This window comes from Salvia hispanica, chromosome 5 (genome assembly GCF_029641045.1).
Source record: "Salvia hispanica isolate PSC_SH4W2 chromosome 5, Shi_PSC_v1, whole genome shotgun sequence".
Lineage (NCBI taxonomy): Eukaryota > Viridiplantae > Streptophyta > Magnoliopsida > Lamiales > Lamiaceae > Salvia > Salvia hispanica.
The window spans coordinates 28,809,968-28,834,817 of record NC_142696.1 but is presented as its reverse complement, the minus strand read 5'-3'; the positions used below and the strand labels follow the sequence as shown (position 1 = coordinate 28,834,817).

General features: G+C 34.2%; 2 protein-coding genes and 1 long non-coding RNA gene across 3 annotated transcripts; 2 read left to right on the top strand and 1 right to left on the bottom strand.

Annotated features, from left to right (window-relative positions):
* The first annotated feature begins 4,173 nt into the window (after window positions 1–4,173).
* On the top strand, window positions 4,174–7,690 carry LOC125187629 (uncharacterized). Its single transcript, XM_048084250.2, has 2 exons — window positions 4,174–4,349; window positions 5,090–7,690. The coding sequence occupies exon 2, from the start codon at window positions 5,100–5,102 to the stop codon at window positions 7,326–7,328; it is 2,229 nt and encodes a 742-aa protein (XP_047940207.1). The 5' UTR covers window positions 4,174–4,349; window positions 5,090–5,099; the 3' UTR covers window positions 7,329–7,690.
* Window positions 7,691–8,673: 983 nt separating this feature from the next.
* On the bottom strand, window positions 8,674–11,502 carry LOC125190348 (IQ domain-containing protein IQM1-like). The gene is made up of 8 exons (XM_048087627.2): window positions 11,136–11,502; window positions 10,596–11,062; window positions 10,394–10,508; window positions 10,235–10,300; window positions 9,942–10,118; window positions 9,614–9,844; window positions 9,436–9,537; window positions 8,674–9,341 (listed from the first exon to the last, which is right to left on the bottom strand). The coding sequence occupies exons 2-8, from the start codon at window positions 11,042–11,044 to the stop codon at window positions 8,925–8,927; spliced, it is 1,557 nt and encodes a 518-aa protein (XP_047943584.1). The 5' UTR covers window positions 11,045–11,062; window positions 11,136–11,502; the 3' UTR covers window positions 8,674–8,924.
* A 4,933-nt stretch (window positions 11,503–16,435) lies between these two features.
* LOC148926593 (uncharacterized) lies at window positions 16,436–18,183 on the top strand. Its single transcript, XR_016130122.1, has 2 exons — window positions 16,436–16,652; window positions 16,762–18,183. It is a non-coding gene; the product is annotated as an uncharacterized LOC148926593 (long non-coding RNA).
* Window positions 18,184–24,850: the final 6,667 nt, after the last annotated feature.

The window sequence follows — 24,850 nt, the reverse complement described above, 5'->3', positions numbered from 1 at the left end:
CATTTTTCGCACATTACCGATGCATGAAATTAGCCTTATCAGTGTGTCCGACGACCGAGAACTTTCAACGATCCGTGAGTTCCTAGACCCTGTGATCTAGTGGATTCGCTGGACTCAGGAAGCTTGATATTCTTTACTATGCACACAATCTAGATACAACTACTTCATGGGGCGATGATTCTTTAACGTAAAAACTTGAAAGATGTAATCATTCCATCAAAAATTGTGTACAATTATGAAATCTTATCTAACTACTTATTAATTACATTCATTTTTTATTTGCTACTAGTATCACGCCCGTGCGATGCACGGATTGATTTAATTTCATCACTGTAACTTCATATTTTGAACTAATTAATTGCTTAAAATCATATACAATTATATGATCTCATGGTTAAAAAATTACAGATGTGTAATACTATTTAAACGAACAACCCTAAAACATATAATTAAACAACTTTATAAATCAACCAAGTGCTTTAAAAATCATAGATGTATAAAGCAATTTAAATGACCATTTTATTCTATATCAAAAAATAATAATCATAATTTTATATTGTATTAATGTCTACCACAAAACAACAAACATAATTTTACATTGTATTAATAGACAATATAAATGCTTCAATACCATACACATCAATAAAAGTAGAGATAATCATCAATACTAAAGAGTCAATAAAATATAGAGATAAAGTAGTTAAGTATGGGGGACATAAAAAAATTTACAATACGAAGTTCATAAGATTTGGAAAATTTATTTGCATCAATCTCCTAGATACAAATTAAAATTTTCAAAACATTCACATACTCTCTCTCACGAAAAAAAAGACATGTTGCTTATAATAATTATGCATGAAAATTATTTCTGAAGTCAAACATAAAAATAGTTATAAATTAAACAAACAAATAAATAAATAAAACATTAATTTAACATAAACACATTGTCAAATCTTCTTCTTCACTCAGATGTTAATTTCTTCTGCAATATACTTCTGCCGCAGCTTACGTATCCATCCCATTTTCTTCTTATTCTCGATCAATTGGAGATTCGACATTAAATTCGTTATCTCAAAAGATAGTGTTACTTTAAGTTTTAGATTAATAATTAAATAAAGAAAATATTGGTAGCTCAATATCAATTATCGAAATAAACTACAAATCTCAAACTTACATGAAATGATTTAAAATTTATGCTTAAACAATTACCTCTAACACCACAATCCACGTAGTATGTATAATCCCTGCATTTACATAAATAATGATAATTAATCAAATCTATCCAATCGAAAGATGCATCCAAAGAATAAAGTTTATCGAAAATTCAGTGACATGTAATAGAAAATAAAGAGTGAGTGAATTTATAATACCACATGTCATATTTTTATAGTTCAAAAAAAGAATACGGATCTTAATTTAAATGAAAAAAAATATCAAAAAAGACGTTATAGATATAACTAATCACAAGATGTTATTTTTTGTTGATTACCTTCTCTACCCAAGCTTCCTTGAACTCGACGATGAACTACAGCCGAGCAATTAGGGTCATCTACACACCCAAAGACCATCATAATAAGCTCTCCATTTACATTTTACATACAAAATTCACCCTCCAACGTATCAAAAAATATGAAATGTAGGGGTTGCTTGAAAATTCTTGTCACACAATTACAATACTCAACTATTGCAATGAGGACAACTTCAACGGCCATTCTCTTTTCCTAAACTTGTGGTAAGAATTTTGCTTAATACAATATGGTATTTGCACGTATGGGCCATATATTTATAGCCATGAATTTAAATAGGATAGGTTAATTCTCTAATTATGTAACGGTGCTAAATTTACATTATTCAATGCTAGTTAACTTTCTAAAATTAAACGCTAGTTATTTGTATGTAATTTAATATTTTAATTAGCGGAAAACCGTTACAATAATCATTGAGAATTTGAATGAAAATTAGTATTACTTTATTTTATGGTGATTACAATTACGTTGATATCAAATTCTTAAGAAACGTTCAATAACAATGAGTATTTAAAATTTCACCCAAAACTTTTAAATATTCAATATTTAATCCAAAACTCGCATTTTATATATGTATAGATTATAAATGTAGAATCAATCAAATTTATACTACTTGTTAACGGAATCGCACAATACTCCATCCGTTATTTAAAGAAACTAATCTATTCTTGTCTTGTCTCTTAAAATTAAAAAGGGAAACTTTCTATATTTTTTTTACTTTAAAAAAATAAATTTCTCTTTAATAAAGTGAGACTCATTCTCAATTAACAATACTTCAATATTTTTTTTAATTATCTCTCTATCTCTTACTTCATCAGTTATACAATTAAACTAATGTCATTTCAAAAAAAATTATTTTGCAAAGACGAAGGTAGTAATATGTTTTTTTTATTAAAAAACATAGCCAATTAGCCTCAATAGTTCAAAACCAATAGTATTACTAGTTTGAGGTTAAGGTGTCATTCGGTTGCTATAACTTCATAATCATATGATTATCCATCTATGATTAAGTTGATCGGGTCCTAAGGGCAATCCGCAATGCAGCTTGTTGTTGGCTCGATCTTGGCTTGCCGAGACATGATCTAGTGCGCCACCCTTACACGTGGCACGATGTGATTCGTTGAAATTACTTTTTTTCTTTTAATTGGAAAAATTCCAAAAAAATAGAAAAATAAATTTTATTTCCTACTACTGCAAAAAGAAAGATAGCATGAGGAAACCGCCCAGAGGCGTTCCTTCTGTGCAGAAGGATTATATTCTACAAAATATAGTCTTCACAAATTCACGGATCCGTCTTTTAGTATGGATCGTTGTGAAATAATAGTTATTTATTTTTTTTAATTTAAAAAATCAATTTTTTAAATAAAAAGTGATTTTTTATATTTAAAAAAAATCCACCACCAACGATTGTCAACAATTGCTTCGTCTTCACGAAGTAGTACACAACTTGCTCGGGATGTTTGATAGCATTGACTGTATGCATTTGACATTGGAAGAATTGTCCCACGACATGGAGAAGGGCATATACTAGTAGCTACAAAGGCACCCACCCGACGATTGTGCTAGAGGCGGTCGCCGACTACCGCCTATGGATTTATGCGTATTTCGGGGTCCCGGGATCGAACAACGATATGAATGTCCTCAACCAATCCAACCTATTCAATCAAGTTTTAGAAGGTATAGCACTGTCGATGTCATTCACGGTCAATAACTGTAAATACAACATGAGGTACTACCTCACCAATGGGATCTATCCGAGGTGACCAACCTTCGTGAAGACGCTCAACATGCCACAAAATCCCAAACGGTTCTTTTTACGCAAAGTCAAGATCCTACTCGGAAAGATGTTGAAAGAGCGTTCAAGGTTCTACAAGTACGGTTCGCGATTATCAAAGCTCTGGGTCTTTCTTGGTTTCTGCAAAACTTCACTGAAATCATACATGCGTGCATTGTCTTTACAACATCATAATTGAAGATGAATGACTGGAAGTGGAAAATTGGTTTGACCAACAACTCCACTGCAAGTAGTTCCCCACGCCAGAATGCATCGATGTCATTTCGCGAGCGATTAGCTCATCGGGAAACTACGCGTGATTCTGTCGCCCAAACCCAACTCTACGAAGATCAAATCATATTTGAGCGACATTTGACAACCATTAGTGGATCGAATTTCCATGAACGCTTCGATTTTAGGACTATGTATTTTATCACTTAAAATAAATTGTAAATTTTGATTTTTTTTTTAGTAATATGTCATTTTTTATATTTTAAAATATTTAATCTAAATTTAAATTAAATTGCTTGGAAAAAAATAAAAATACCATGTATAGTTAAGAGAAAAGAAGTTTAAGAGAGAGAAGTAAAAAGCGGGATGCATATGTTATCTCATGATCAAGAAATGAAGTAAAAAATAGTACGAAGCATATGGATAGTGTAGAAATGAGATGGTGAAGATATGAATAAAATATAGGGTTGTGAATGACCTAAGTGTATCATTGTTTATATTTTAAGAGAAATAAGGCCCATAGGGCCTATGTAATGAAGTTTGGTCCAACTCTAAATCCATATTCTAGATTGTTCCATAACTTTTGTTATGACCAAAAAACCCTCATTTCACCACTCACTCACCACACAACTCACACACAATAGGTGTGTGACCACAAACCCTCATTTAGGTGTATGGGCTAATCACAATTTATGATGAATTGAATTTCTCTTTCCTTTCATCCCTTCTCTTTTGCACAAATCTTCGTTGAAACATTACATGGAAACATTCACCTCCCTTCTCACTCGTTAACTCTTTTCTCTGAAGCCACACATAAGGTACGTTACTTGGTTGCATGGTGTGAGATTCGTTAACTCTGTCTCTGCATTTTGAGTCGGAGTATGAAAATTGAAGTGCAGAAATGTTTGATTAGTTCTATATTATGCGTTTATTGTAGCGTGATTTCTTCAATTATACTGTTTTTATGCTATATCATGACATCACTCTTCTTTCATACCTCCAGCTGAGGTAGATGAGACTTTTTCATATTTGCAGGGATAAATCTTGTTCTATACTTAACGACAACAGTTATTTAAGTAAAGTTGATATACTTCTGGATTTTGGCAATCTGTGTGTTAATTTAGTCATTACACTTTTACTAGAATTTAATAGTATAAGCAAATATTATGAATAAAATAAGTTTTATTTGGGAAATTTATTGATACGAATCGGCTTCTTCACTTTTCCAGCATTATCTTTAGTTATTTATTAGTTGTTGACAGAGTCTTGTTTATTGGTAATTGTTTTGAGATAGAATTGATCTCCTAGATTTTGAGTAGGTTTAGTAGTTATTATGAATATTAATTACTACTACTACTATTATTTATATGTGTTTTTCCAATTATTGGGTATTTGGCTGTGCCTTGCGGTTATGTTATATTTCTATTTTACTAATGACATCAAACTGTTAGCTTACACAATGTTGTAAGTAATGTTCATGAATTGTTTGAAGATGAAGTACTTGACAATCTACATGTGTGGTGTACTTAGATAGCTCATTGTTGAATTTGGAAATTAGGTTATTTTCAATGGATTGCAACAAAGATGAGGCTATCAGGGCCAAGGAAATTGCTGAGAAGAAGATGCAGAGCAATGACTTCGAAGGCGCCCGTAAGATTGCTTTGAAGGGAAAAAACCTCTACCGGAAACTCGAATATATTACGCAGATGCTGAGCATCTGTGATGTGCACTGCTCAGCTCAGAAAATTATTCTAGGATCCGAAAAGGACTGGTACGGAATCCTTCAAGTTGAAAAGTCGGATGACGAGGCTGCGATCAAGAAACAATATCGCCGGCTAGCACTTATTCTGCATCCAGATAAGAATCAATTCCCTGGTGCTGAGGGGGCTTTTAAGTTGATTTGTGAAGCAAATGCATTGCTTTCAGATCCAGCAAAGAAATATGCATACGACAGTAAGATAAATGCCTGGTCCGGATCTACTACAAACCCTCCGAATCATCAGACTAACAGAAGCTTTCAGGAAAATAATCAATATGGTGCTCAAAACAGAAATGCATCTGATGGTTTCAGCAGCCTGAATCGAGATCAAAATACGGACTCTACCTCGGTTTTCTGGACACAATGCCCGTTCTGCAAAGTAATCTACCAGTATCTGAGACAATATATCAACAGATGTTTGCAGTGCATCAAATGCCATAAGAGTTTTGATGCATATGAAATGACTGCTCCTTGTGTTTCCTCAACTAGTTCGGGGAACCAAGGCTCTCAGCATGTGCCATCAAAACCTGATATACACCAAGTTGATAGTTCTCAAGTTGATAGTTCTCAAGAGACTGATCCGGAAAATCATGAAAATGGTGTGCAAAATATCCAAGTGTCTTCAGTGTCTGGATCACACGTTGATAGTTTTCAAGAGACTAATCCGGCAAATCGTGAAAATAGTTTGCAAAATATCTCTTCAGTGTCTGGATCACAAGTTAATAGTTCTCAAGAGACTAGTCATGAAAATCGGGAAAATGGTGTGCAAAATATCAAAGCTGGATCACAAGGGGATGCCAGCATGAAAAGTGTTCAACCAGAGGCAGGTGTCCGAAAAGGAGGTTGTTCCGAGAGTATCAAGGTAGCTAGTAGTGCTGAAAATTTGAAGACCGGGACGGAAGGCAAGAAGAGGGTGAGGAAGTTAGTGATACAATACAGTGATGATTCTGATACTGAGCTAGAGCATGTATCGTACAAGAAAGCTGATGAAGATTATCATTCTAGACCTCTTAAGAGAGCTCAAACAAGCGAAGAGGCAGATGTTGTGAAGCATAAGGATGGCAATGAAAACAAAGAGACAGGAGCTGATCACCCCAAAGAAGGTTTGAAGGAAAAGAATAAGAGCTCTGACAAAGAAGATGAGATCAGAGGCGAAACTGGCAGTGGGTCTAGTGTAGTGGAAATTGAAAGCTCTGACATAGATTTATCTTCAAGTAATGATTCAGATACAGGCTATTTGGAGTGTCCTGATCCAGAATTTTACAATTTTGAGAAGATGCACGATGAAAGCCTATTTTGTGCGAATCAGTTTTGGGCTTGTTATGATACGTTCGATAGCATGCCAAGATTCTATGCTAAGGTGAGGAAGGTACGCTCTTCTCCGTTTAAATTGCATATTACATGGCTGGAAGCTGTTCCTATACATGATTCCTGTAAAAGATGGGTAGAGAGGGAGTTACCTGTTGGTTGTGGAAGCTTTAAACTTGGTAAACCTGATACTATATCAGAATGCTTGTCACTTTCTCATCAAGTGCATTGTATAAAAGGCAAAAAGAAAGGTTCTTTTTTCATATACCCGAGAGTAGGCGAGGTCTGGGCTCTTTTCAGAGACTGGGGCATCAGTTGGAGTTCCAACCCAGAGAATCATAAGGAATTCAGATATGAAATTGTAGAGGTGCTCTCTGATTTTGCTGAAGGTATTGGCATAAAAGTTGCTCATTTGGAAAAGGTTAGTGGATTTGTGAGCCTTTTCCAGAGAGCAGACCAAAGTGAGAGTAATTCATTTCTGATAGGGCTGACAGAGCTGTACAAATTCTCCCACTGTGTTCCCAGTTTCAAATTGACTGGCACGGAACGAGAGGGAGTGCCGGTAGGTTCATTTGAACTTGATCCTGGCTCCTTACCTCTTAACCCCGATGACTTGTATTTTCCTAAGAGAGCCAAAATCGAGCGTGGATATAAGAATCCTAGCGTTGGGAACTCACTTCCCAAATATGCTAAGGAAAGGGGTAAATCTTCTTCGACAGGGAGTTCTTGAGGTCCGATAAGACTGGATTTAGAAGGCACTAATTGAGTTAATCATGCATTCGTCTGAAGAACATTTGTTTACAAGGCTGGTAAAGATTTATGGTTAACTGGATGTGGATTTTGTGTTTTTTCCTCGATACATAAAACAAACGCGACTTTTGCTAACAAATGGTAGTACCCTCTTTGGCTGTTTAAGGACCAATTTTCTTCTATCTTGATGTCTCGTCTGAAGTGTCTTGTACCGTCTGTACAGAAACTTCGATTTGAACCAATGAGACGGAGGGAGTATTTAAACACACAAATTAAAGTTTTTGTATGGTCTGTACGGAAACTTCGATTTGAATTAATGTTTCATTTCTATTTTATTTCTTCTTTCTTACTTTATTATTTTCACTCAACACAACTAAAGTTTCATAAAAAAATTTGCCGCCCAACAAATAGATCATCTTCCATGGATGGATGAAGTAGTTTTTAATGAGTTTGGCTACCAATATAATGAGATGTGAATACATTTTGTTCTAATAGACCGTACTTAGTTAAATTAGTCCAATTTCAGATGTCACTATAATATTAATTTACTATACAAATCCAGATCACATAATCTGGCACTTTTTCTATTTATTCATTTCTCGTGTTTAAGATCGTATAAGATCATTACTTAATCAAGACCGCTACTCGCTCAATTTAATTCTTTTTCTAAAGAGTGCTAAGAGTTGTGAAACTGTTTTATACTCCCTCGTCCACGAAAAATAGACTAAATTTGCCATTTTTTGATTGTCCACGAAAAATAGACCAAGTTTAAAAAAAGACTTTACATTTGTTACCTAACACAATTAAACACTACTAATAATATGGACCTCACATTCCACTAACACCACTTCTATCATACTTTTTTATCTTCTCTCTTACTTTACCAATTGCACGTTGAAACTCATATCATTCACAATGAAGTATATTTTTCGTGGAAGTAGAAAGTATATTGTATAGAATAAATTCCAACTAGATATATTGATATACAATATAAACTTGATCATAACATATATTGGGAATAACATCAAGATATATTGATGTACAATACAAGCTTGATCAAAACATATATTGGATACAACATCAACTCCGGCATAACGATACTTATGACGTTATGCCAGCATCAACTCCAGCCCATTTGGCAACTCTACATTCGTTGAATTAATAACGTTACTAATGTATTAAAATAAAAATAAATATATTAAATAAATTTAAAACAAAATAACGATAAACTGTACTAAATGAATGTGCTCACGTGTGTGTGTTCGTATTTGTATGTTGAAATTTCGCTTATATGTATGTGTGTGTATATGTATTTTGTAAGCACCTTGTATTTTGTAGCTTTGTTTCTTCATTTCAATACAAGAGGAATTGTCCAACATCTTAACATACATGAATTTCGTCACCCAAAAAAATGAAACAATACATCACACTAATCCTTAGTTTGCAACGGTCAAAAGCAGCCAAAACTGGAAAAAAGAAGACTTGGCATGCAAATGAGACATTTACAAACTTATTAACTGAATAAAAGAAGAAAGATTTAAGTTAGTTCTCTTATTGAAGAAGGTGTTTCTCTTCCTCAGTTAGCTGCAGCTATGGGAGTCCTCGGACTGGGCAGTCCCATGTACGAAACTCTAGGAGAAAGTCGAAGCTTTGGACTAGGCCGGGGTGAAGGGATTGGCCCGTAGTTGCCAAGGCATCCATTCGCCACCCTCGGTGAAAGATTCACTTGTTCAAGTGCTCGTGTTTGTAGCTCCGTGGGATACTCCCTCACACACCCGATCCTCGGCCCAGTTCCTGTGCTCCACTTGCACGACATACGCTTGGCAAAGTTGAATCCAATCTTATCTTCGTGATCACGCAGTGGCTCCATTGATGGAACGTCTTGATCGCGTGTGGTGGCGTTCTCCTGTTGGCTGAGGTTGCTCTGTGATGTGTTCCGCGAAATTGGCAGCTCGTTCGTAACAGGAGGACGGTCATCATCAGTAGCGCATCTCTGCACCAAACGCACGAATCAGCGAAGCTTCGTATTTTCACATCATATCATCATGGCAAGTTGGAACTGATTGGAAAATGTAGCGAATGTATACCTTGACGTCTGCAAGATCAACAGAGTGCTCCTCGAGGAAGCTTATGAACTCTTTGAAGTTTTCTTCCGTGGGAAGATAGTGACCACTGTATGGCCAAATTGCCTGCAAATGATCAGCAGCATTGTTAGTTTACATGAAAAATGATGTGTTTATCATCTCTTGTCTTTAGTTTGTTTACCTCAAGAACACCTCCATGGGCCACCAATCTTCCAGCTGCTGTGATGGCTCCTCCGGCTAAGAAACTCGAATGCTGGAAAACTCCCTTCTTCTTCTGCCCGATGTACAGAGTTCTTGTTGTGCTAAGAACAAAGATCCACTTTGATCCCTCGACGGTTTCCACCAACATACCATTTTCTTTGTACATAAGCTTTCCATCCTCAACCACGACTTCATACGATTCCCTCTCCTTCTGTCGAAACAGAATCATAAAGATACACTTCAGTAAGTACAAGCTCAACGAATCAAAACTTGGAATGCAGAGGATTCATCGATGACTAGAGACTTACTGGTCCTAGATAAGTGATGCATTGCTTTTGCAGATTGGTTCTTGGGCATTTCTCGATATTCACTTCCTTCCCGTCTCCAACGTCCAGCCAGTAGAAGAAAGGCTGCACGCTCTCGCTCTTGAACCACACATCATAGTAGATGTGCAAATTGTGTCCATAACGATGACGCGGATCAATCTGCAGAGGAGTTGAGATAACATCAGAACCCTAACTCAACATTATATATCAGAATATGAGATTCATAAAAAAAACTTTTGTTTGGACAAATGGAATTCATAGATGTCAAAACTTACAGCTTCAAGCCAGTGCTGAAGTGCCAGTTTTTGAGCCTTTTCATCCTTAGACAACCCCTTTCCCACCTGCAACACATTCAAACAATTAGCTCTAATACTGATCACAAAAATAAAGTCATCAAAGAATCAAAATGTAAGTTGAATAATCCAAAATCCAACCTTGGCAGCTCTGGTGCGCGCTCTAGCCCAGCGCGAGACAGCAGTCTCTGGCTTCTCGACGTTAAAGAACGAGACAGAGCTCCGTTTCAAAGCAGCAAAGTCCAAGGCCTTCCACCTATACACATCACCAGCCATCTCAAGTGAGCAAAACAAATAACATGAGAGGGGCAACAAATATATATGATCAAGAATGGACACACACCATAGCTCCTCCACAACAACTGCACAATCAGCAAGGTTTCGCCTAGTCCGGTAGCTCTTGTACACCTTCTGGAGTTTCACTGCAGCTGCATCCAGCTCACTAACAGGGTGCGGGGAGAACATTACAGCAGGCTCCGGGAGATCAACAGCAGACACCAACTTATTAGCACCATCTGATTTCCTTATATCTTGAACCAAGTCCTTGAATGAAAGTGAGGTTTCAAGAACCAGTTTAACAGGCTCACAGTTGATCAATTTTATGGAATTCTTCCTGGTCATGGTGTTAAGCCCTTTTGTTATGGTCATGGCCACAGACCCTCCTGATTTCCCAAAACTATTGGTTCTCAACATTTTTCCACCCCCAAAATCAACACCAAAAGCCAAATTGAAAAGCCTATGGTTCACAGTTTCTTGCCAAGCTGATACAAGCAATGAGAGAGATAATCCCATCAAATTTCACTCCCCCACCTAAAGCAATACACACATGTCAGCAAAAAGAGCATTCAATCATGCTATTATCCAAAAAACAAGAATCTCTTACCAAAAATTGAGGAACCCTAGGTTAATCTTGAAGTCAGATATCTATTATTTGTGATGTGTGGATGCAATAATGATACAAATCCACACCTATATATATGTATAGGAGTAATGGAATTGACTATTAGAGTCTTCTAAACCTTCAAATACGAAGGAGCAGGCGTGCAAGAAGGGGAAGGGGAGTTAGTTTGAATTCTAGTGAGAAGTTTCTGAATATTTTCTTGAAATGGGAATGCAGAAAAAATGGAAATGGTGGGTCTGATTCAAAGATTTCTACCCACGAAGATTCAAAGATTGGATTTTTAAGCACTTTGTTTTTCTTTGTAGTGGAAAAGTTTTCGCCTTTAACAGCAGCCAAATACAGGGAAAATTAAAAACATTCGAAAGCAGGCTATATATATATACAATCTGATTGTGTGTGTATAGATTTTGGTCAAAGAACGCAAGTCTCAGGCTGCTTCCATGAAGAGTCACCCACGAATAAAGAAATTCAATTTGGAGATATAAATTTCCAGTGAAAAAATAAATGTAAGACTAAGAGGGTCAACCAACAAAATTTTGTAGTCGGTCATGAACGTGGATGTGACTCAAAAAAACGCGCCAACACGTAACAACGATACTAAATACACTGTCTTGACTTGTCTACAAGTCAATTCCATGCAGTGTCATAGTTTAAATTATACTAATAAAAATTTATTATTCATTTTTAGGCTACACATTTTCTTTTTTGTCAAAAAAAATAATACTAGAGCTCTCTTGTTTTATCTCATCTCCTACTTTTTCTCTCTACTTTTGCACTCCTAAAAATCTGTGCCCAAAATTATTGAACCAGAACTGCACCGAGAGAGTGTTTTGTGGTTACAATTTTGGTCGGAACCGCCGGTTTTCGGTGGTTTTTTACGGTTCCGGCTCGATTTCACAGTTTTTCGGTGATTTTTTCGCGGTTCTAGTCTGGAACCGTCCGAAATCGGTAGTTCAGGCACAGTTTCGGTTCTTGAATTTTGGAACCTGAATCGAACCACGGTTCCAAAACTGACGGTTTAGGTTCCGTTTAAATCTCAAGGTTCCAATTTGGAACCATAACCACTGATTACGGTTTCATGGTTAATTGCCCGAACTATAAACCTTGAGCATATCTAGACATGTGTCCTTTAGAAAGTTAGTTAAGATCATCCACAAAAGTCATTGTTTATCCATTTATATTTTCCACAATTTATGAGCATGCATCATTTTTTATACCATCTCTTATTCAACACTTGCAACCATTTTCAAAATTCACATATATTTATCCAGAATATTTTCATTAAGTGTTTTTGCGTGAATTGATGGCGAGAGATCACTTAATCATCTCTTTCTTCCATCATTTATGAGTCTCACCATTTATTTCTTCAATTTAAAATACAATTAATAAAAAAACATTTCATTAATAAAACTTCATTGAAAATACCAAAAATTATATTACAAATTCCTAAAAATTAAAAATTAGAAATTAGTATATTAAAATCCTAAAAAGCACATAGTAAAAAAAAATTACTCATCTGGTGATGGCGGCGACGTGTTCGGGTTTAGACCCAATTTTTGTTGGAGGGCTACAACAACCGAATCATCCACAAATTTTTGTCTTTCCACCGTAGGGGTAGTGTTGGCGTTCACCAAATATCCGGATTGCAAGAGGCAGCTCCTCTACGGATAGCCTTGGCTGCCTTCGTCTTAATCAGACGACGTCGTGAACTGGGTCTGGTTCCACCTATACCGTCTTAAATATAAATGTCTGAATTTGCGTTGACATACTTATGTCAATGTATTGAGATTTTTAATATAATGTGTTGCTTAGTTATCAAAGTTATCACATTAAGCTAATGTGGATGTGATATCCTATTTTGCCTTTCACTATTCTTTAATTGATTTTTCCAAATGCAATCAATTTTAGTACTTATAAAAACATCAACAAATAGAGTTGTCTTGGGGTGTGATCAAGGGCAAACGTAGAAAAAAGTTTTGGTATGGACTCCATTTTTTATATGGTGATAATAGCGTTTAATCAACCGCATATCAATCAAAGGGTGAAATAAGAAGATGAAAACTATAGGTGATATTTAATTATAGCTTGACATGCCAATAACGACAAACGCGCTCGGATTCACGCTAACCCTGTAGGATTGCGAGTTATTCGGTTTAAGGCTCCTCAAATTGTAATTTTTTGGATTATAAATTTTTAACCATATACTCCTCCGTCCTAGATATTAGAATCCTTTCTTTTGGGCACAGAAATTTAGGAAATGTTGTTTAGTAGTATAAGTGGAGTTGGTAGTGAAGAAAATTTTTACCATAAATAAAAATGACTCAAATATGTTGGGACATCCCAAAAAAAAATAAAGGTCTAATATCTTAGGAAAGAGAGAGTATAACCCTATATTCATGAATTTCAAATTGAATTAACATCCCAAATGAATACAAACAAATGTCTTTCTCCTAATATCAACTTCCAAATTTAATCCTAGAATCTTAAATCAAACCCACCTAAAAAAATAAACTTAACCCGACCCCTCAAACTCAAATTTAAGAAACGAAATTAATCTTCTTCTAATAAATTACATAATTTTTTGTAAAATTAAACTACACATATTACAATTCGGGATGCGTTAAGATGCTAACTTTTCTTAAATTGCTAACTTACTAACTCATCAATGTTGTGTATTAAAAATGTCAACACGATCATATTAAAATGTCAACACGTATTTGTGTTGATATTTTAATAAGTTGTATTGACATTTAAATATCAATGTCAACATAATGTATTAAAATATCAACTTAAGTTTATGTTGACATTTTAGTATTATCGTGTTGACATTTTTAATACATTGCATTAATTAGTTAGCAAGTTAGCAACTTAAGAAAAGTTAACAACAGATCACACCCCTATTACAATCCATCTATTTTCACATTTTTATTCTCAAATTTTCATAATCAATTAAATAAAAAAATTTAGAAGGGAACTTTATTTTTATTCTCGAATTCTCGTAATAAAATAAATTTAAAAAGTCAACTTTTTATATAACTAAGAAAAGTGAAATAAAAAATTTGAAGTTTGAATATTGGATTTTAACTTAGAACAAAAATCAATTTATAAAGCACGTATTCTATTTCCTTAAAACTAAATCGAATCAATAAATATAATAATTTATAACAAAAAGTGATTCACATTTCAAAAGTCTTAAGAAAATTTTCTAAAATGCCGCGTTTTCTTCACTTTTAGAGTAATCATAAATTACATTGTTTTTTAAAAAATTTAATATTTTAATGAAGTAAAGAGTGATAGCATTTTTAAATATAAGAGCCAACAATTCACACGTTAATAATAATACTTCCTCCGTCTTAGTCAAGATGACACATTTCTTTACATGAGTGAACTAGAAAAAAAATCGTTGAAAGGTTCTTTGATTCTGCCGTTTGCGCTTATATGGTCACTGGACTTTAAAAATGTCATTAGCGGTCTCTGAACTTTGATATTTGCACGTAGGTTGTTTTGCACATTCTTTATTTTTTTGAACCGAAATGCCCCCAAACCATGCAGGGTATTTTTATACTTTTCTTTTATAAATTCATTTATATTAACACACTTTAATTTCTCTCTCTATATATTTTGCATGTAAATAATTTTTATTTTTAATATTTTTTTATTAACTCATTCGTGTTGGTAAATTCAAAATTTTCATTTCATTTACTAATTCGTCTCATTAAGATTCAAGTATAAGTCATAATCTATTTTAATTCTTTTTACAGTTTAAATAAAGGTGAAATATACATTTGCATATAATATACTCCCTCTGTCCCATTAAAAATGAAACGTTTTCCATTTCTGGTTGTCCCATTAAAAATGAAACGTTTCCTAAAATGGAAACAACTCTATCTCTACTTTTTCATCTCTCTTACTTTATTCTCTCTTCATTAACTCACAAAACAACACTACATAAAATCCTGTGCCGGTTCCCAAATGTTGCATTTTAAGTGGGACGGAGGGAGTACTAGTTTACAATTTTCGGCAAGTTGCAATTTCCCCTCTTTTGGAGGAAGTTTTACAAATCAATATTTTCATGAATAAATGATTATTCTTAGCACGTTAATTTAAATTTTAACTAAGTACTACATATTTATTTATAATTAATTATATTAAACATAATTGAATGGAGATAATGTGAAAGATATTAAGCACTCAATTACAAAATAAAAATATTACTACTAAACTAATACAAATGAAAGTAGAGAATAAACTTATATAAATGTGAGAGAAAGAGTAATAAAACATCCTTCATGAGAGGCATTTTAGATCGAAAAAATGCAAAAAGTAAAAAAAAAAAATGCAAATATTAAAATCCAGTAACTATAAATGATATTTTTAAAATTTACGACTCACACAAGTCTAAATGGCAAAATTTAAGGGCCATTTTAAGAGTTCATTCTATTGATATTCGTGTTCCATTCGAAATACGTAGTATGACATTTTAGTCTTCACTCTTGAGATCAGGCAAACGACGGTCAAATTAATATATTAAAAATTAATCAAATTCGCCTTAATGTATGTTTTCTAATTTGGGTAAGTGGACTGAACTTTTTTGTGCTTTGAATTCGATTGCTCTGTTGATAAAAGGCAGCTACTAAACTTATTGTGTCAATGTTTGCGGCGACCTAGGCAATACATACCGACCGTGGTACTCCCTATATCACATAAAAATATATATACTTTCATTTTTATTCATCTTATTAAAATAAAAATATTTTATTTATAGAAAATTATCACAATTTATTACACTTATAAATCAAGTTAATAACAACTTATATTATTACTATAATAATAATAATAATAATAATAATAATAATAATAATAATGATCTCACTACCCTCCAATACTACTTATTTTATTTTAATTCTTGTGCTATATATCATATGCTCGTATTTTTATTGGATGATTATACATACCACTATTTTTTTTTATTTCTCTGTACCTTCTGTTATTTAATCGTATTACGACATGTTCATCTAGCTAGTCATTACTTCAACAAAGAATACGGTTGAAATATCTTGAATCAATGGACACGTTCGTTCATCTAAGTCATTCTATTTTTCGTAACTTATCCCTTAATAAATTCATATCTTTATGATTCAGCACATTTTGACTCGTTCCATACTCTTATCCAATTCTCTCATTCATTCTTATTTTATACTACTACCAGATAATGTCTATACCATTAAAAAAAGTTAGAATTCACATTAAATTACTTATTCGACTTATATTTTCTTTGCAAAATCAAATCATTTATTATGAGATGTACTTTGAGGAAGTTAGAGAATCTTAAATGGCGGACTTCTCGTCGCCCTTCAGATAGGCTTCGGGGAAGTGAGGAAGGGCGCCATTGTGGCTCGAAGGGGAGGACGCGAACGTCCTGAGAGGACACGGGAAGGCCGCGGCTTTCGCGGGAAGGGCGGGCGGACGTCCGCCATTGTGGCGAGGCGCGGACATCAGGTATCTAATTTTTTTTTTACTCTATATACACGGCTCGTTGAATTCCATTTCATTCGCACCACTTGTGTTAACAAGTTTCTCTCTCTAAATCTAAATTTCGGTTGTCAAGTATATCTAGAATGGCTGGTAGAGGTACGAGTGGCAAGGGCGGGAGCAATAGTGATAGTGATAGTGATAATGACGAGTTGCAGGTCGCTATGACAGGGGCGATAGATCGCCTGCTAGGTCAGGCGATCCAGCGGCAGCAGCAGGCGACAGTACCTTAGCCGATCAGTCGTCGAAATATAGTACCTCGGGACCATATCGCTGCACACCATCAGTTATTTCAGGACTACTTAGCTCCGCAGCCGCGTTTTAATGATGCCATATTCCGGCGACGTTTTAGGATGCATCGTCCTCTGTTTATGCGTATCGTGAGTGCTTTAGAGCATCGATACGGGTATTTCAGGTTCAGGGAGGATGCGGTTGGCAAACCCGGTCACACGCCCATAAAGAATTGCACTGCCGCAATCAGGCAACTGCGTACGGAGGCGCGGCCGACATGTTCGACGAGTACCTCCACATTGGCGAGTCGACAACCATCGAGCGTCTGGATTTTTTTTGCCAGGGCATTAGAGAGATATTCAGGGATTGGTATCTTCAGAATCCCAGCCCCACAGACTACCAGCAGCGGATAGATATGCACGGTTTGGTGCACGGGTTTCTCGGGATGTTGGGCAGCATATATTGTATGTATTGGGAGTGGAAGAACTGCCCCGCCGCCTGGAAAGGGATGTACACTAGCGGCTTCAAAGGCAAGCATCCCACGATGGTCCTTGAAGCTGTAGCTGACTACCGGCTATGGATATGACATGCTTATTTTGGAGTAGCCGGGTCGAACAACGACATCAACGTCCTCCAGTCATCGCCCCTGTTCAACGATCATTGCAATGGCGTTGGTCCCGGCATCAATTTCGTCGCTAACGACAACCAGCACAATATGAGATACTATTTGGCGGATGGGATATACCCAAACTGGTCCATCTTTGTGAAGACGATTAGATGCCCATTAGAAGATAGGAAGATCTACTTTGCGGCTCGTCAGGAGGCAGCGTGCAAGGACGTGGAGCGGACATTTGGTATGCTCTAGAGTTGATGGGCGGTAGTGAAGGGTCCCTCACGGATGTGGTATATGGACAGCATCGACGATGTCATGTATGCATGTATTATTATGCATAACATGATTGTCGAAAGCGAATGTCCTGAACTGACTCAGTGGACCAATGAAGATGCTACGGGGGGCGGTCCAAGCCACGGCGTGGCTACCGCGAATGTACGTATGGGGGTACCTCAAGAAGAGGCCGATCAGATGTGTGCATTTGCTGACATGCGGCAAACCCAAGCCCATATACAACTTCAGAATGATATCATAGAAGAGCTTTGGACGCGGAGGGGTAGACTTTGATATTTTAATTTTCTTTTGTTTGAATTGTAATTTTTTTTTAATGTTTATGTAATTTTAATTCCGTAACGTAAATTGAATATTTGTGAATTCTTTTAATTGCGGGAAGTCCGCGCGGGAAGGGCAATGAAAAGGGCGGATTGTGCAGTGAGAAGTCCTTATAACGTTGCAGGTGGTGTATTTGGAAAGGGCGACGGGAAGGACGTGCGGGAAGTCCTCCCACCGGAGATGCTCTTATATTTGAAAATGGCAATCCAGTTCAACTTGCAGCCCAAGCTGTACGTCTGTACGGCATTCGGACCACCTTGACTTAATAAATTCCTATTTATTTCCAATTTTTGGTTATTAATGTAAGGTAAACTGCTCATTTTATACCTAACTTCATACATATCCACTTTTTATACTAATAATGAAATTCATTACATGATTAAAGTTGACTGTTTTTTTTCTTGTTGAGATTTCGGTGTCCTACAGTAATTTAAAATCTTAACACCGACAAAAAAACAGTTATTACAATTGATTAGTTTCTCAATAATGGATTAATAAATTGGAGGGTGTGGACATAAAAACCACATAAAGACAAACAAGCACATATGCATGGTTATACTACCAAATAATGAATTAATGAACATGATTGCAGGACTATGTTTCTTGTCATAACATTGAATAAAAAACACTTCTTCGTCTCATTTAATGTCCTTTTTTCTTTTTTAGTTTGTTTTACTTGAGATATCCATTTTCTATATTTGAAAATAAATTTTTCCTTTAATATAACAAAAAGTTAAAGATACTAGAGAGGTGCTACAACTAGAAGTTGAGATGACGATAAATGAAGATGCTCAATTTCAAGAGTATTTAACTCGATATGATGCAATAAGAAATAAAAGTATTTATCTTGAACTTCAAAATGCACTAGTTGACCATTTATGGAACAATATGCAAATTTCGAACATTGAGTTTTAGTTATTTAATGAGTACGTCGTAGTATGTTTTAGGTACTTGTGGTATTTTTAAATGAATTTTAATTTTGAGTTTAGTTATTTTATGTGTACGTTGTAATATTTTTTTATAGTAATTTTTATTGTATTTAAATTTTCTAAATTTTGTAATTTATTAATTAATAAATCATATATATATTATACCTCCATTATTTAAGTTAATTTTAGATATTGACAAAGTGTCATGGGGTTAGTGTGTAATTTAGATAAAATATATAGGTATAATTGAAAAGTATAAAATGTTAATGGGTGAGGAATATTCTTTTGGATTTGAGTTTAGTGTAAATGGTTAGAGCAAACTCAATAATTAGGGCTCGTTTGATAACTTAGTAATGCCTAGAAATAGATATATATCTTCATATTTTCGACAATTTGATAACCTATTTAGCCCACCACACAAGCCCTTGTTTATTGGTATGACCCGTCTAGGCCCGCTGAAATTGGCTAGAAATGTATGGATTTGTAACTTACAACTTTTGTGGTATAGCAATCCGCCTTGTATTGGGTGTATCCAGATATAGGAAACTATACCATTCATACCCTTTGTCATTCCTTCTTCCATCTCCAAATCTTCTTTCATCTCCAACTTTTCTCCAAGCTAATCACCCCAGCAACTACGAAAATTTCATTAGATGTATATTTTTTTGTTGTCATATCTATGTCTTTGTTAATTTTTGGAGGGAGGATCTACAGCTCCCGGCCGATGGAGGTTTTCCGATCTGGGGAATATTTTGGCGATTTTTTTCGTGATTATGTTGATTTCGATGGTAATTAGCTCCACTAAATTCAAGCTAGCAGCCGTCATGTTTTTGTTGTGACTGATTTTGAGCACATATGTTTCTCCCTTTTAGATTATGAAGAAGGTGATTTTTTTTTCAGTACATATATTTTCTCTTTTAGATCCACTTGGAAGGAAGCCTGCTTTATCTTTCATATAACAATGCAAGAGATTCTTCAATTTTAATCCAACAGAATTACAAAAGTAGCTGCTGGCCGCTGCAAGAAAGAGGAGGGGAGAAAAGGCGAGGGAGAAAGACTCTTCTTGGTTGTTTCCCACCTAGGGTAGAGTAAGAGCACCTTAGGGATAATGAATATTTTAGAAGGATAAATAGGTAAATACTTATTATTATCTTGATATAAAAATTTTCTATCAAACATAAGTGGCTTATATAGAATTATTTAACTAGCTTATCAAACACACAAAAGCAAAATCATTTTTGTTCCATAACTAGGACATAAATCTCTATCGGGCCCTACCTTGACAATATCCCACACCACCTATCAAACGAGCCCTTAGTGTGACACACTAAAATGAGTTTGAGTTTAATGTAATGGTTGGAGATGCTCTTATTTCACCTAACAAATCCTTTTATCATCTCATGTCACTCGATAATGTAGACACAAGTGGGAGGGAGAGAATATCAATAAAATTATTGTAATAAAAAAATCACATATAATCTATAAAGTATAAACTTAATATTTGTATATCATGTGAGACTGTTCTAGACTAGCCAGTTTATGATAAATAGAATTCTAAATAAATCGTCACTTGTAATATAAATATATAATTAATCTTGACGAAGACAATTATTGGTTGCAAAGTTGGAATTAGAATTCCTTGTTGCTGGCTTTGAATTAATGCACTCATCATTTCAAGAATAAAATTAGATATACTAGTAGATAGGCAAGTCGGCACGTATAAAATATTATTGAAGTGCTATTGAAGTGCTATAGTCCCACATATCTTTTAGCATCAAAAGATATACTAAAATGTATATCGGTCAATTATCGTGTATCCAGTATCCCTCCTTATTTTATTTAACGTACACACACACACACTTTTATGTGGTTTTTACGCACGTATACACTTCGCATGTGCCATAATTATGAGTAGATTCTATTATTTTTGATAACTATCTTAAATTAATAATTAATCATTATATTAATAATTTATTTTATTATATTTAAGATAGTTATCAACGGATGATATTTCTATGTAGTAACTATCATAAATTTTGTAGTACTATAATTTCTTTGTATATGACTTAATAAAAAAAGATTATTTGCAATTTATATTCAATCTACTAGGGCCACTCTTACTTTGTTCAGTTACATGCTTTGATAGCAAAACAAAACTCAACAAGTTTTAGAGAAATTGGGGTAAATGGGGTGCAATTTCTTTGTGACAAAAAGAAATTGAGAACGATCTATACAGATTTTTCTTAATTTGTTGATTTTGGATATTCATATTTTATTGGTATATATGATAATCTCGCAATAATTTTAATGCTGTGGAGTAAAACATACAGTATATTTTTGTTTTCCCCATAAATGTGTTCGCGCGAGAGTGATATTGGACCAATAATTAGAGTTGGGCCGATGAATGCTGTTAGAATTTAGAAATGAAAAAGTGAATGTTGGGCCTTCCAAAACTTATTGTTGTAGCCTTGTAGGGTTTTTATACGAAATATATTCTTATATTTTAAGTACTCCATATTGTTGTAGGTTTTTCATTCGAATATATTCTTATATGTATAATACTATGAATGTAGTTAATTATTTATATATTAATATTTAGTATTTTTATGATTTCTTTTTTAAATTGTTAAGACTAGAATAGATTAAGAAAAGAGTTAGTTTGTTAGGATTTGATTATTTTCTTTATTTTATCATTCTCACGGTCGTGAGCTCTCCTCTCTTCTCTCCCAGTGACCTTTCATTCTTATTCTTTACGCTCCAAATTATTTCTCAATACGTATTAATCCTTAACGAATACGTATCATTGGTGTTCTCATCCTTCGTCTTCATGCCTACTCCCATCACTTTCGAAGATATAATGAACCCTATACTACAAGATATAGCAACGGAGTGCACACCATGAACCACAAGATCGTATCCATGCGTCGCGATATGGCCGAGTTTATTAGCGATTGCGCCATGTGTGTGAATTAAGTGGAAAGAGGATAAAGTAAGCGAGATAAAAGAGAGCGGTATTTCTATTTTATAGAATGTGTCATCTAGAATGGGACATCCCTGAAAGAAAAATGAGTCAGTTAGAGTGGGATGAAGGATGTAGTAGTACAAAAGTCCCTCTTATATGTATGAATTAATTGCATAGTGGAATAGTAAGAAATTTATATTCATAAAGCTTTTCCAACTCGGCTCTGAGGTTTCATGTATGTGCAGGTTGCTACCATCGCATGGTTTGAGGCAGACTATGTTTGCGGGAGTCACTCTATCGCAATACCAATAGTTCTTGTTTTGCCTTATATTTTCCGTTTCTTCCAATGTCTTCGGCAGTACAAGGATACAAGAGAGAAGACTGGTCTTCTAAACAGTATGCTTTTTCATCGCATTTGCTTGAAGAAGTTGCAATTAATAAAACCACTTTATGCCTCGGTTTATACTTTATATAATGGCCGCGTTATCATATTTTGTTTGCGTCGTTAAATATTTTTGTTTCAGCTTAAAGTATTCAACCGCAGCCCTCAAGTATCATGTTTACCCTGAAAGTTGGACAAATATTTATCGACCTCTATGGCTAATATCGAGTCGAGTGTATTGAACTCTTTGTACTCGTTCTACTGGGATATTACACGGGATTGGGACTTGAGGTATGCATAGAAAACAAAATTCATGTATTTGATTTCCGAATATCCATGCGATTAAATTGACAAATCTGTAACAATACTCTTTTTTTACTTTCGTTATCGAGCAGCTGTTTCACTTGGATTTTCAAGTTCAGCAAACCACAAATCGTATCACACTTGTTACATGGGAGGAAGTGGGTAAGGGAACACTTTGATACATTAAGAAAATGATATTTTTGCTTAGTGTAATATGCAAGTAGGTTGTGATGTACTTGTACGTTTGGAACGTTGCAGGTGTATGTTTGGGTGATCGGGAGCAATCTTATCGTGCGTTGCACATGGACGTACAAGCTATCCACCCATCTTCGCCATAACTACCTCACTGTGTTTGCAATATCAGTCAGCACTGGAGATGCTGCGTCGTTTCCAGTGGGTGTTCTTTCGTGTGGAGTACGAGGGGAATATATAAAGTGAACTCGAAATCGAATATTCAACTTTTCATGGTAGATATGCCAAATGAGGAAGAGATATTGCTTAATTCCAACGGTCATACAGTTTAGATCAAATTTGTACCAACTCCAATTTTGTAACAGTTGATGAGATCCATTTTTAAGTGAACTAGTATCGACCCCGTGAGTTGCACGGCTCACTGATTTTTTTTTTTTACATAAAAAAGTTATTTAAATAAATAAAATGATAAAAGATTAAACTACACAGAGTTAATAAATCACATATAAAACTGTATAAAACTTAATATTTATAAATTACAAATTAAATTATTATTATCACTACTAAAATTTAATTTGAGGAATATTTAAATTAAATAAAATTTCGTGTTAAATACTACTACTAACATTTAATTTTTTATATTTGATTTAATCTTAAATAAAATTATGAATTAAAATAAAATTTCAATACATTAAAAGAACGAAAAACCATAAAATGCTACAAAAGTACAAATATAATCAATTAAAATAACTTAAAAACACTAATTACTACAATTACCATGCATGATAAAAAAAGTTTATAATAAATACATTTATAAATTTTATAAACACGGACTACTCCCACTCAAAAGGGATGATTGATTATCATAAGGTGCATAAAGTTGTGCAAAAAAAAAGATATTACTAAAGAGTCAGAATGATACCAAGCACAAAAAAAAATTATTTTACAGAAATTGATCTACATCCACTCACTTAAATTAAAAAAATGATTTTTTTTTTGTATAATATTATCTATAATATGAAAAAAATGAAAAAAAATATTTTGTGTAATATTATCTATAATATAAAATAAATGGTAATCATTGACACGAAAGAGAAGATGAATAGGGGAGGTTATCTCTCGGTCACTTTCAGTATTTAACCATATAATGAAACAACTTCATTAATTCTAAAAGAAACTGACTTACATTCACTCACCTAAAATAAAATGAGATACTCTATAATATAACGCTCCAAATCTTAAAATTTAATCTACATAAATTTGGATATTAAATGCGTAATAAAGTTGGACGTTCCATTATTTACACTATTATATTAATAATAAATTTTGAAAATTAACTGGCAGCAATTTTAGCCATTGAAAGCATCATCTCACAAATTTTCAGTTACTTTGCTACATTAAATATTGATATAAAATTTACTATTAAAACGAATCTGCATTAAAATGGTCATGCCTTTATATGAATTAATATAGTTATGCCTAAAAGTTATAAATATTCAAAATTTAACCCAAAACTTGTAAATATATAAATTCATCCACATAATTAGTAAAAATTCAAATTAAAGCACTCACCTTTTATAAATGTATAAATAAATAAATGTGAATTATATAAGTATGATTTGAATCAATACCACCTGGAACTAATTATATTAAAATTTCTTATCCAAATCCAATTTATTTGTGAATATAAATACCAACAGAATTACAAAGTTTGGCTATCATACTTGGACACTTTTCACCATTAGGCAAATCAATATATTTTTATTTTACTATTTCTCTCTTATCATTCAGTCTTTCACACTCTTTACGTGACTCAACTGGGCTAGGACTACAACGACACTTCCCCACCTTTTTCTAACTCTATTTTTCCTCTCTTCCCCTTTTTATCAACAACAAAATTTTATTATCCTTCAATTTCTCTTTATATTTTATTTTATTTTC